The sequence below is a fragment of the Castor canadensis genome, chromosome 8 (genome assembly GCF_047511655.1).
Source record: "Castor canadensis chromosome 8, mCasCan1.hap1v2, whole genome shotgun sequence".
Taxonomy (NCBI): domain Eukaryota; kingdom Metazoa; phylum Chordata; class Mammalia; order Rodentia; family Castoridae; genus Castor; species Castor canadensis.
Window position 1 is genome coordinate 60,128,599 of NC_133393.1, and position 14,415 is coordinate 60,143,013.

At 40.1% G+C, this 14,415-nt stretch overlaps 1 protein-coding gene across 3 annotated transcripts in view; it reads right to left on the minus strand.

The window, feature by feature from the left end:
* LOC109699516 (small ribosomal subunit protein mS35-like) overlaps positions 1 to 11,711 on the minus strand; it is a 41,782-nt gene extending 30,071 nt beyond the window's left edge. The window contains exons 1-4 of one of the 3 annotated variants that reach the window (XM_020184264.2): positions 11,571 to 11,711; positions 8,301 to 8,347; positions 7,131 to 7,298; positions 5,491 to 5,551 (exon numbers count right to left, since the gene is read on the minus strand). In XM_020184264.2, the coding sequence (XP_020039853.2) occupies positions 5,491 to 5,551; positions 7,131 to 7,298; positions 8,301 to 8,347; positions 11,571 to 11,682 (388 nt within the window). In that variant the 5' untranslated portion in view covers positions 11,683 to 11,711. Of the gene's footprint in view, positions 1 to 5,490; positions 5,552 to 7,130; positions 7,299 to 7,411; positions 7,656 to 8,300; positions 8,348 to 11,570 lie in introns of all 3 variants that reach the window. The other 2 variants (XM_074083041.1, XM_020184266.2) reach the window with 2 other exon arrangements.
* Between the last annotated feature and the right edge of the window lie 2,704 nt (positions 11,712 to 14,415).

Consider the following 14,415-nt stretch of genomic DNA (forward strand, 5'->3'; position numbering starts at 1 on the left):
CTGAATTCAAAACCAGAACTGCCCAAAAAAAAAAAAAAAAAAAAGGAGTAATACTACAGATGGGTGAATTTGATCAAAGAACATTAAAAAATTTTAAAACCTAAGGAAAGCTTCAACTCAAATAGTTGTAAAAACCTAGCTTATCCTTATGTGGCTCCTTAAAATAACTTGTTTCTTGCATGTGGCTTTAATGAGCCAATGGGGCTCAGTGGAAGCAGAAACAGTTCTGTCCTCATATCAGGCAAGAAAGCCCAGTGAGGAGGTGGGTCTGGGCCTGAGACCCAGGCTGCAAAAGAAAGTTCGAAGTGCTGAGCATGGTTCCCTATCTCCACAGCGCAGAGGCATAAACTCAGTCCCCTCTTGGGGTATAAAAAAGGAAGACAGGAGCCGCCAGTCTCCTGCAAGTGTCAGCAGCTGACTCCCATAAAATTAGTGTGGTAGAGGGATTCTGGAAGGGGATGAAAACCCCGGACGCTACTGGGCACCCCTTCTCATTCCTTAGATAGCCTCGCTCTAAGAACAATAAAGAGTATTGACTTGTGGGGTCAAACACGTGGAACCCCATGGATCCATGCTTCCTCTAATAAAGCACTGCAAGAGAGGCTGATCTAATCACAGGCAGATGTGGGAGCTCTTCTAAGACACAGGAGAGGTACTTTGCCAATAGCACTTCCCCAAGCTAACAATTTTCGACTAGTAGGTACTATATTTTGCTCCCTTTGGGCTTGACTGTAAAATCAGTAAGTAAAAATATCACTCTGGGTTACAAAGACTCTCTGATATCTGGGACTAAATAAATGCTCACAAATTAAGCAGCACCACACCATTCCCTAAACTTCCTGTTTAAAAGATCAATACTTAAGTCACTTTGAGGGGACAGAAGTATCTCTGGAATTAAGAACATTTTGACATTTAAAACAATGAGCACAGTACAACTCAGTTGAATGTCACCCCCATCGTGGCCTAATTTCAATATGCTACACTTCAAGATGTACCACTCACAGCACTTTTATTTATTTATTAATTTATTCATTCATTAATTTTGGCAGTAGAGGGTTTGAACTCAGGGCCTCACACTTCTAAGCAGGCACTACCAAATGAGTCACTCTGACAGCCCAAGTGACAGCACTTTATAATAGACAGACTAGTTTGGAGAATTATATGAGCTTTTGGTTTTACACTAAATCTTATTTCTTTTTAAACCATGAACAAATCATTTCAATCACCAGATGGTAATTACAGTTTTGAAATTAAATTACCTAAATTATCTCTAAAAAACCACAGCCAACTGGAAAGTACATAATAGATTCCCATTAGCCTTTACTCATCTGATAGGTAAAGCAAGTGACTAGACTTTAAAAGACCTTGGCTTACTTTCCTGTATTTCGGATTTTCCATTTGCATGGTAGATATAGAATCTGAACTGATCTACTTTGAAAGAAAATTGAAAAGAGATGTTTTTAAATTCTGAGTTATTTGGATGACACAATTTAAATCCCAAGACTGGCAGAAGTGTAAAGGTATAATTAAGGAAAGATTAAGAAACTTAAGTTCTGTAAAAAAAAAAAAAAAAAGAGCTACCTGGAAAAAAAAAAGGAGTACACTGCAAGTAATCTTAGTACTGCTGGGCAATCCTGAAGATGTCAGATTCAAATAAAATTATCAGCAAGAATTTCTACGAGGAGGAATTTGATGAGGAAAATGTGATTTTAAATATTTTTTCTAGTTACAGAGGAACCTAACAAAGAACATCTAATGGAATACAGCGTTTCAACAGCAGATACCAAACATGCAGGTATCAAACCTATGTAAGTCTAAGAAAAACAATAAAGTTCACCTTCCACAAACAAATGAACAATTCAAAGCTTGCCTGAAACCTAATTATAAAATCCTTCTCTTGTACCATTGTGCCTCTGGTTAAAAGGTGTTTCAGGACACTTTGTGGAATTGGTGCCAACAATTTGAGAAGGAAATAGAGGTTTACTTGAGACTCCAGAACATCACAAGAGGTCAGACTGCAGCAGTGTTCCAGGAAATGCACAAAGGTAGTAAAGGAACCAGGTTTTAGAAGTCATAATGGGAGTGGGAAGACTAATACAGAGGAGGCTAGCTGGAGTGATAACCTCAGCACAGGAGTTCACATTGGCATCCTGGGCAAAAATTACTGTAAGAGCTCTTCAGCCCAAGGCTGTGAATTTCTGTTCCTTGGAGGCCTTTTTGCTGCAAGCCTCAGGTGTCAGGGGGTGTGTGGCCCATGGCAGAGCTCTTCCTGCAGAGGTAACTGGGTGAGTTTACATGCATTTTCATGTACGTCACACTTGGGTCTCTGACACTTATAAGAGGATGATTTTCCTCTTCCTGTTACCAGCCTGTACTTTCCCATCCCCAGGACTAGAAGACAACATTATGCCCTGCATGTGTTAAAAGGAGTAAGACCATTATGAAAAAATTAATTGTAACAGAAGGAAGAAAACAACACATTGTAGGAGGCCAGAATATGTCACCCCAAAATATGCCACCTTAAACAATGGCGAAGCAGTATTTTGATCTGAAGTCAACTGAGAAGAAGCAAAGAAGCTTTTTGCCTCCTGCCGTAGGCCAAAACCCAGGACACAAGTTTACAGATGGCCGTCCTCCCATCTCTAACAGGACAAACACTGGGCTGTCCGTACATAAATTCACAGGCATCTGATAATTGCTGTGCTGTGGCCAAAGCATCTTTGGTGTTTCCTTATGCCTTGAGTCAGACAGTTATACAGGAAGCAGTGATTATTTTAATTAATAGATTTTTTGAACAGTTTCAGGCTTACACAATAACTGAGTTCACATATATTCCCCTCCTCCAGATTCTTCTATTATTAAACCCTGTATGAGTGTGGTACATTTGTTACACTTGATGAGTCAATATTGATACGTTATTAACTAAGATCTATATCAGGCAGCATGAAGGTTCATGGCTGCAGGCCAAGCACTCAGTTTATGGAGGAAGAAGGATGATGAGTTCCAGGCCAGCCTCGGCTATGCAGGGAGCTCTAGGCCAGTCTGGGCTATGCAGTGAGAACCTTGTCTCAAAAAGAAAAAAAGAAAAGCAATGTCTATAGTTTATGGTAGTTTTGTCTTTCCTACAGTGTCATACATTTGGGATCATACAGTATGTAACCTTTCAGACTGGCTTTTCCCCAGCAATATGTATGTATTGTATCTCTGCCTTTTTATGGACAGGTTTCTTGTCAGTGCTAAGTAATATTCCATCGTCAAGAGTGACACAGTTTATGTTACTGGAGGTCCTTTGGTTGCTTCCCAGTTGTGGCAATTTTTTAGTTTTGCTTGTTTGCTTTTTGTTTTGTTTTTCTGAGACAGGGTTTCATCTTGTAGCCTACTATGACTTCAAACTTGCAATCTTTCTGTCTCAGCCTTCCTAGTGCTGGGATTGCAAACGTGAGCCACCACACCTGGCGACCTTTGGCAATCATGAATAAAACTACTGTAAACAACTGTGTGCAGATTTTTTTAATAGTTTAGTTATTTTTATTGTATATAACATTTTAAGGTAATAATTATGATTGACAGCACTACATGAGCACCACTAAGTTTGCCTTGTTACAATTAGAAACACATGCACAAACCTGTAAAAGACTATCACATTAACAGTTTTAATTTGGAGAACACCAGCTTGGTATAGTATCTTTTTAAGCATTTGGTTCGAGGCCAGCCTGGGAAAATAGTTCATGAGATCCCCATCTCCAAAAATAACAGAGCAAAATGGACTGGAGGTGTGGCTCACATAGAAGAAAGGCTGCTTTGCAAGTGTGAAGCTCTGAGTTCAAACCCCAGTCCCACTCCCCCCAAAAAAATTAGGATTATAGAAATATCTCATTAAAATGGTTAGTTGCCAGTACATCAAAAGAAAAAAGAAAGATCAGTTGCTAGATTATAAGCACATTTAAAGATAATTTTTGAAAAGGAAAAAATGGGGTTTGCACAGAAATGCATTTAATTGATTTTTACAAAGGACCAAAAAGTAGTATCTGATTTGTGCCAAGCAGAGCATGAATTTGGAAGAGAACTCCAGTTTTCTTCCAATTCCAAACATGGGTGAACAGAAACAGACACTGAAAAGGGACAGGAAAACATCCTAATGGCATAAAGCAGACAAACACATAAATGAGAGGAAACAGTTTTCTTCCCTCATTTCAAGAGTAAGATTACTATCCCTCTTTCAGGATCTCAAATATCTTCTTCCTTGTACTTTTGAATGCAAAGCCCTCCTGAAAACTCAAATTTAATCATAATTACATTAATTGTCCTACTTTTCCTTCCAATAGAATTAAGACACCTATGAAATGTATCTGGGTTTCATTTTTTTCCAGAAATGTCATTGAATATTTTACACACCTTTAAATCAGCATGAACACATTAAGACTTTATCCAAAGGGGCTGATTCTTTTGAATTAAATGGCACAATCAATCACTTGTGTGAACCAGAAACAATTCAAATGCGCTTATTCTATGTACAAATGCAAATTAGATCAGAATTAAATTGGAATATATGCATACTAATGAAATTTAACAGTGAAAAAAGTCTGCCTTCACCCCACATGGGAAGGAGAAAGAGTAGAAGCGTAAGTGCATGAAATCTATGTTTATACCAGGGATCCACAGATACTGTTCAGAATCCATCTACTGAGCTGGGGATGTAATCATATTCTGGCGGTCACTTGTATTACCTACTCACATACACATGCAACAGCAAGAGTATGTATCATAAACAAGTGTAAGTGAGTTCCTTCTCTGTAAATAATTATTAGAGTTAAATAATGATTCAGAGAGAACATGCTGGGTGAGGGGCTGCTTTCCATGCTAGCCTCTTCTATTTGAGTCACCACATACACATATCACTTTTAAATTTTCTAAAATTTTAAACGGCTCCTTCAGGAAGACTCTTGCTTCTCTGTGTGGCATCCTGTCACTGAACCCACTGACTATTCTGCTACCCAGCATCCTCTACGCTACCTTCACTTTGAACTGCACAGGTGTGCAAACAGGGACGACACTGCAGTACTTTCTTCAGAGTTACTACATATGCGCTTTCAGCAATAAGTCCCTGAATTCTGGCTTCATCTTTCTTTCGTGTTGTTCTTAGGTTTTCAATTTTTGAGACAGGCTCTTGCTCTGCAGCTTGGCTAGCTGTCAACTCACACTCCTCCTGCCTCAGCCTCCCAAGCAGCTGAGATTACAGGTGTGCACCACCACGACCCAGCTTAGCCTTCAGCTTCTACTTGGTATTCCTAACACTTGTCAAGTGATTAGCAAAAGAAGTTTGTGGATTTGAAATTAGCAGTTCACTGAAAACAACTTAAAAATCTTTTTTTAAGAAGGGAGAAACTGACAGTGCCTCAGAACACAAGGCTGTATTTCATTAGAGCTGAGATTCCCAATTCTATGTCCAAGGTCGACATAATGTTTATGATAGGAAAATAAACGGCTTACCTTTAAGAGCTTCACAGTGCTTTTTAACTGCTACAGGAGTCAAATGCAGAAAATTGGGGATCTAAAATGCAGAAGTTTAAAGAATAAATTATAGTTAAATGTCTTTTTAAAATTTTTTCACTGAAATAAGATTTCAGTACGTTGCCCAAAACGATCTCAAACTCATGGGCTCAAGTCATCCTCTTGCCCCAGCCTCCTGAGTAGCTGGGACTACAGGGATGTGCCACCACACCCGACTACTAAATGTCGTGAAAATATGAAAAAGATAATTTTCTCACAAAACTAAATCACAGGAACAACACATTTTATTTATGCAGAAAATAAAATCTGACAGTGCTTTTACAATACTAATTCTATGTCATAGGTGTTGTCAATTTAAGAAACAAGTTCCTTAAAATATAGATTCAGTACCAACTAGCTTATAAAGACACTCTGGTTCATCTTCAGATGGTATAAATCACCTTTTATCAAGTATCTTACAACAATCATGCTAGAAAAATAAGCATCATTTATATAGCATTCTTCCTGCCATGAATTTATAGGTATACTTAGAAAACTGAAAGCACTCCAGGACACTAGTCATTGTTTAGGCATCCCAGTTCTCAGACAATGTCTAGCCCAACCCTTCTCTTTAAGTTCTTTTCTCTTAATTTGAAGAAAAGATTTGTTTTCCTCAGTGTTTGTTTTCTTGTGTCTTGTGAAATGCTCTCATTTCCAAATTTCATTTATTTCTGTCACCAGAGAGTACCCCTATGCTCTGTCTCATTTTAAAAAACACAAGACATTTCTTTTCTTTCCTTTTTTTTAAGGGGAGGGTGGATTTCTTGAAACAGGGTCTCACTATTTTGCTCAGGTTGCCACAAACCTGCTCTGTAGCCCATGCTGGTCCCAAGCTTTTGATTCTCCTGTCTCAGCCTCCCAAGTGCTGGGATTACAGGCACGCACCACCACACCCAGCTCTGTCTCATTTTTCACAACTTTTAGCAATTTTTTGTTTTTTAGCAGCCCTTTCATCTAATGAAAAACAAAGTGCATTTCCATTACATGATAATTTCCACTGTATATAAAATGGTACTATCTAAAACATGCATTCCCAGGGTAAGATTTTTATTTTCTTTAAAAAATCCTATAGTTCATCACAAGTCATTATAGATGTTATCAAATGAAGCACATATCACTTATTTTAAGTAGTAAAAAAGTTAGTCGATGGGGCTGGTGTTGAGGCTGAAGCGATAGAGCACCTACTCGCAAGAATAAGGCCCTGAGTTCAAGCCCCAGTACCTCACCAAAAAAAAAATTAGTTGGTGGACTATAATAATAAATTTAAATAATAGTCTACCTTTCTGGAAAGAAAGTTTTAAAATTCCTCTTTTAAAGTGGAACCTCACCTCTCAATACTCAGTTTCAAATTAGGTCACTTTGCTTTCCTTAGTTCTGCTTGAAAGATAGACTATAAAGAAGATACAAAGAAAGGGCATTCTTAAATGCCTAGGGTTCTTTGACTCTTCTTCCCGAAGGCTAATGAAAATGCAACATCCATTACTGCCTGAAAAAAATTAATTAAAATATGGCAAACTGCTCTATAAGTATGAGAGGGTAGGAAAGGAGAAAAGATCAGCATTCACTTGGGAATTTCTTACCTTTAAAAGTTCTAGATTTCCCTCCTTTGCCATGGGCACACCCTTTTTTACTGGATAACCCATTCGAACAGGTAGAGGCACCACAGAGGGTTTAAATGGCGCTGCCACAGGGTAAACACTAGGCCAGTCCTGGTCAACAGACATTTTCTCAGTCCTAGGAGGTAGTGCCTAAGAAACACAAAATACTTACATATTTCAAATTTAAAAAATTATTTAACTTAAAGCAAATGCTGCAATTATGAGACATAAAAATTAGAACTGCCAACTATATAAAATCTTACTTCCAACAAATCTGCTGCTATTCAAATGAAGAAACACTACCGCTGTATAAATATCTCTGTACTGTTGCTTCAAACCCTCTGGCAAAAATCCCTTTTAACGTCAAATTTCCTTCACTAAAAGTTGATTAATTTAATGAGGCATTCAGCAAAAGTTTTACATTTTGTTTCTGAAGTGTTAATGTATTTTGAAATACTTTTTAAAACTTCTTGGATGGAAGACAGTACATGAGGGGCCATTAAAAACCTGTAAATAAGGAAGACAAAGAGAAGAATTTGGAAATAAGTAAATTAGGGGTAAACAAAGTAATATGTCTCCTAGGCACACAGAAAAATTACTTGATAGCTTAGTCAATCACATTAGCATATATATTTTAAGATATGATATGAAATAGAAGAGGGTGGCCAGCATACAAAAGTAGGGTTTAAGGTGGCAAAATCCAGCAGTGCCCAACTAAGCCATCTCAAAACCATGAAGTAGAAGAAGCAGCCAATACTCCTGTGAAAATTACTGTTCTCGATGACTCTCATTTGATGCCATTTGACATCATTTGATGCCTTTGACTCCACACTCATCAACTGACCATGTAATCTGGATCCCTATAGAAATGCCCACCGGAGTCTAATGCAAACACTCAGGCTGTATGGATGCTAACGGCATCATCAAAACCAGTTCTCTATTCTGGCTTATATATCTGTTCCCTGGGAGTATGTGGGTCATTCTCTGTCTCAAAGATGGCCCATTCTCTGGATATAGACAAAAAAAGAAAGAAAGGTCAAAAACTAACACCATCAGGGCTGTGGCAGTTACCCAGTGACCTTGGGAAGCCTGCTCTGGAGTACTACCTCACTTCAGGATTTCAGAAGCCACTAAAGTACATAAACTGTTCACCTTTCTTCTCAGTTGCCTTTCACTTCTGGATATTCTTCCTGTTGTACCTACAAGGACGTAATTGTGATAGAGAATTTAATAATGTAGAAATATTCAACATTAATCATTATTCCAAGTTCTAACACAATTTAAGATGCAGTAAAATAAACAAAGAAACTAATCTAAGTTCAGAGACGAAAATCATCTTCATGAAAACAAAAAGTCAGAAGCAGTTCAGAAAATTCTACAGCAATTTCAATAGTTTATTGTGATTGCTGGTGTAGTGAACTCATCATCATCTAAAGAAACAGTCTCATAAGTTTTAAGATTCACAACAAAATAAGCTCACTTCCAAAAATTAAAATATCTACTTAGAAGTATTTTGAATCTTTAAAAATAATCAGTTAAGACAATAATTGGCTTGAAATGCCCTAATTATGAATGTACTTGCTCATATTTGGAATTATTCTATTTTTTTTCCTATTAAAAAGATAATCCTTCGGTCTTTCAGCACATGAGAACTGCCAATGTGCTGGGCGTGGTGACACACACCTGTAATCCCAGCACACGGGAGGTTGAGGCAGGAAGATCATTAGTTTCCAACCAGCCTGGGAGTACATAGTGAGACTGTCTCAAAAAAAAAAAAAAAAAAAAAAGCCCAACACTACCAATGCTACAGTAACACCAGTAACAAAATCCACAGCCATTCCTAAGTCACATGACTACAGAGGACAGATTACTCACATATAGAAAACACCTTTTAAAACACTACCATATACGCCTCTCTAAATGTTTTACTGTACTAAAATAATAGGGATATTTATTAAGCATTCCCACATGCAGAACCTGTGCTAAATGCTTTTCATTCACCATTATCTCATCTCATTTCATCCATTACAACTAATACAAGTAACTATTATAATCCTTATTTATAACTCATCTGTAGTCAACAAAACTAAAGAGCAAGAAATTTGCTGAGTGTGGTGGCTCACGGCTATGGTCCCAGCTACTCAGGAGGTTGAGATTGCAAGGACTGTGGATCCTCATGGACAAAAATTTAGTCAGACCACATCTCAACCAACAAGCTGGGTATGGTGGTGCACACCTGTGATCCCAACTATGAGGGAGGTATACTGGCCAGCCCAGGGCAAAAATGCAAGACACTTTCTTAAAAATAATTAAAGTACAAAGGCACATGACTCAAGTGATAGAACACCTGCCAGGCAAGCATGAAGCTCTGAGTTCAAACCCCAGTATGGCCAAAAAAATAAATAAAAAACAAATACATAAATTAGGGTGACACGAGCAAAGCATACAAGATTCTTTGTAGTCTGGTTCACCATCTCTAGCTTCAACTTGCTGAACAGTGAACATCCAGTACCTGGCCCTTCAGTCTTTCTCTGAACTTCGTTTTCTGCTTCACTACATTATGGATACCCAGATGGCTGGTAAAGCACTACTCCTGGGTGTCTGTGAGGGCATTTTCCAGAGCAGACTTATAGTCAGGTCTGTGAGTTGGTGGACTGAATGGGGAAAATCCATTCTCGATTCTGGGGGAGATATAGAACAGAGGAAAGGTGAATATGTTCTCTTGTTATCCCGGCTTCTCTTGTTCTAAGTGAGGAATGTTCTCCTCACTTAGACTGAGCCATATTACTGACATCCTGTGTTGCCTTTTGTGGGACTTCTTGGCCTCAATAATCACGTGAGCACATCCCCTACTGAATCTTCTCTCATCTGCCTATCTACCCATCTATCCATCCTACTGGTTCTGTCTCTGGGAGAACACTACTATGACTGGGGAATCCCACCTGAGAAAATAAGCTTTGAGCTAAAACCTGAAGGATGAGCAGAAGGCAGCCATGGAAACAGGCACTGAGAAAAAGTGTTGCCAAGTAGTGACAGAACATGGAAAGCTAAGGCAAGTAACCAGCTTCAAATACAGTAGGGCTGATATTTAAGAGCGGAACAGAGAGGCTCAAGACTTTACTGGGCTTCTCAACTATGCTTGGTAGAGTGCTTGATTTCCTCCTTGCAGTCATCCCAATCCCTGTAAACTGTACTGCCATTCGCCTAATTACTCAGGACAAAAATCTAACAGGCTTCCTTAAAACTTGTCCTCAGAACCACATCAAATCCATCAGTAAGTTTTATAAGCTCTACCTTCAAAATCTATACTAAATCCAACTACATCACCTTCTTTAATATTACTCCAAATCACCATCACCTCATCTGGACTACTGCAACAACCTCCAAACCCTTCCCTGGCTTCCACTGCTGAACCACTGAAGTTAGTTCTCCACACAGCAGCCAGTGATCTTTTGAAAGTGTAAGTTACATTTTATCACTTCCCTACTCAAAGCTCTCCAATGTGACTCCAACTCATAAAAAAATCCAGCCATATATCAAAACTGAATGCCTTCAAGCCCTCACAAGATCAGGCTATTACTTAACTCTCTCACTCTTCAACTGCCACGCTCCCCATTAGTCAGGTTGGCATTATTTCTGTTCCTGGATCACACCCCAGCCTTGTCCTCACTTGTGGAACTTTGCACCTAACATTTCCTTAGGCCAAGAATGCTCTCGTCCCAAATCTCTGCATGGCTTTGGGCTCTGCTCATGGCAGAATGGTTCAGGTGGAAGAGTGCCAAGTGAGAGGCCCTGAGTTCAAACCCAAGTCCCGTCAAAAAACAGACATGTCATTTCCTCTGAGAGGTCTGACTACCCTATCTTATTCTACCCTACAGCCACTACTCTCCCAGTACATCATTCTCAAGAAACACTATGACATTTTATGTAGCTGATTACTTTTTTGCAAAAGAACGTACCCTACTGGGTGTCTACAACACTACCTCACATACAGTAGGAGTTAAGTACTCAGGATAACAGAAGAAAAAATTAGAAACAGGTGCTGTACGTATAAGGGCCATTAGGATGTATCCAGGAATTTGTAATTTATCCGAAAGCCACTTGTAGATTCTCGACACGGGAGTGGCAAGACAAGATCTGAGTTTTGAACGCCCCCCTCCAGCTCCTGCGAGGACTTAACGCGGGACGGGCGCAGCACTGAAGGGTGAAGGTCGTCCCCTCGGGACTTGGTATCGGGCTGTCCTTTCCTCTGGCACAGCTGTGCGGGACTAGCACTCGGGGCGCCGTAACCGCACGGACCCGGGAGAGGAAAGGCCCAGCTCGCGGCTTCCCCACCCGCTGCAGCAAGGGCGGCGGATCGGTCTCCCCGGCCGCAGTTCGCCCTCACCAAGCCCAGGCCCGTGGGCGACGCAGGACACTCACGCGGACTGGGTCTCGCAGCGTGGGTGGCCGGGCTCACGGCGGTGGAGAAGGCGCGCAGGCTCTTAACCACCGGCCGTGGGCCGAGCCACAGCAGAAACACGGCAGCCGCCATGCCGCACGGGGAAGGGACGGCACGCTGTGCGTCGGGGGGCGGGGGCCGAGCGGTGGGCGTGTCCTGTCTCGCCACGCCCCTCGTATGCAAATACCTGCAGGGCGCTGGTGTGGATCCAAGGCCAGAGCCCAAGGGCAGAAGATACCCCAGGATAGATAAAAGTCATGGAAAGAAAACAATGTTTTTAATCAGCTGAGAGACCACTGCGAATGAGGACCATAGGGAGTGGGGGAATATGGCTTACAGAGGCCTGGCGTGGTGGGGGTTGGACCTCAGCTGGCCCAGGAGTAGGGTGGATTAACATACACCCCTTTATAAAATTACCCTCTGTTTTTATAGCAAAATGCAAAATTATAAAAACAACAACTTTCAGTACGTTTACAACCGGTAGAGCCGGAGTATCCAGCAAGCATGCTACAGTTTTTTTTTTTTTTTTTTTCCAGTACTGGGGTTTGAACTCAGGGCCTACACCTTGAGTCACTACACCAGCCCTTTTTTGTGAGATAGGGTCTTGGAAACTGTTTACCCTGGCTGGATTTGAACCACGATCCTGCTGATCTCTGCCTTCTGAGTAGCTGTAATTACAGATGTGAACCACAAGTGCGCCTGGCATTCTTGCTGTGAGCATGCACAATGCCTGAGAGTCAAACAGTATGTGTGTTCCTGCACAGGGCACAAATGGCATGACATGTATGTATTTGCATTAATCACTGTCCTCATCTTTTCTGACCTCTTTCCATCCCACTATTGCTCCAAAGCAGAAGCACTGGGCATTGGTTTCCTAGGACTCACCGTAGCAAAGACCACACCCTGGGTGGCCCAAAAGAACAGAAATTTATTCTCTCACAGTTCTGGAATCTAAATGTCTGAAACCTAGGGGTCCTCAGGGTTGGTTCCTTTTGAAGGCTCTGAGGGTTAAGCAGTTGCAAGTCTCTCTAAAGTAAGGTGGATATGGGGCTTTGAGATCTTGGGGAAATCCCCTTAAGCTCTCTGAGCTTCAGATTCAAGGAAAAAGTAACAATAATGCCTGTCTCCCTCAGGATGGTTGTGATAAGTGGGATATGGTTCACAAGGCATAGTACAAATGGAGGTCACTGGATTAAGCTCAAGGTCAATACAGTAGTCTCTTTTTTCTGCTCTCAAATTTGTGCATTTTAGTGAGTATATTAGTACATAGTGTACAAGACCTATACCATAGAAATTTAGTGACAAAGAATATGATTGTATTCAGAAAATTTTCAGTCCCACATTGTACCTTGATCTTTTTATTGTTTTCCCTGGAATCAAGTGCAGTAACTTTCATTCTACATTAAAAATTAATTTTTAATTAATTTAGTATTATTGGCAGTATTATCTGCCAATAGTCAATAATAATACTGTTTTATACATATAGGAGTTACTAAGAGTTACTTATTTTTTCAATTGGAAAGGATTTTGGTGGTGCATTCACTTGTGATAAACTTATAATAAAAATATTTTTTCAGGCTTTTTGAATGAATAATCTAACATAATAAAGAAACCAAGCTGGCTTTTTGGGCATATGACCTGCACTTAGAAGGGCCCTGTGTTTGACATAATGCTCTGTGATTTCAGACTTAAAACTATTGCTATTTTTTTTTGGTGGTACTGGGATTTGAACTCAGGTCCTCACACTTGCTAGGCAGGTACTCTACCACTTGAGCCACTGCACCAGCCCTTTTTTCTGTTGGGTAATTTGAAGATAGGGTCTCAGAACTATTTGCCTGGGCCAGCTGTGAACTTTGATCATCCTGATCTCTGTCTCCAGAGTAGGTAGAATTACAGACATGAGCCACCAGTGCCCAACTGACTTAAAGTTATTAATAATACTTGAACAAGGGATTCCACCCTCACTTACATTGATCCTTACAAATCATGCAGCCAATCCTGTATATAACAATGTTAAATATTAAACTCTCTGATGTCTTGAATTGCCATTATTTTTTCCTTGTTGTTTTATTGTGTTTTATTTTTGGCTGTATTTAAAGCCTGAATTATAGCCACGTATGAAGGTATGTGCCTATAACCCAGCACTCAGGAGGCCGAGGCAGGAGGATTGTGAGATTGAGGTCAGCATGGGCTACACAGCAAGATCCTACTCAAAACAAAACAAAACAAAACAAAAAACCTAAATTTCTTTTATTTAAAACTTCTTTATTAAAAATGTGGGAACAAAGTATGTCTGTTTGCAAGTATTGTAGACAATATGTAAATATTCAGGTATAGGAAATGCTGCTAGAAGCTGAGTGCTGGTGGCTTATGCCTATAATCCTAGCTACTTGGGAGGCTGAGATTGGGAGGATGGTGGCTTGAGGCCAGCTGGGACAAATAGTTTGCAAGATCCAATCTCCAAAATAACCAGAGCAAAATGAACTGGTGGTATGGCTTACGTCGTAGAGCACCTGCTTTGCAAGCACAAAGCCCTGAGTTCAAAATGCTGTCCCACCCACTAAAAAAAAAAAGAAAAGAAAAAAGAAATACTATTAGGAATTCAGACAGAATACATGAGGTTTCAGATGGAAATGAGGACCACTGGGAATTGGACATTTGTGTCACGTTCTGGCAAAAAACTTATCTACATTTTGTCCATGCCCTGAGATTTTGTAGGAGGCTGAATATAAAGGTTTTGGACTCCTTTATGTGGTGGAGATTTCAAGGCAACACACCATTTATGGCTGTAGAGTGGGCATTCTGGCTGCTTTGAACCAGACTTAC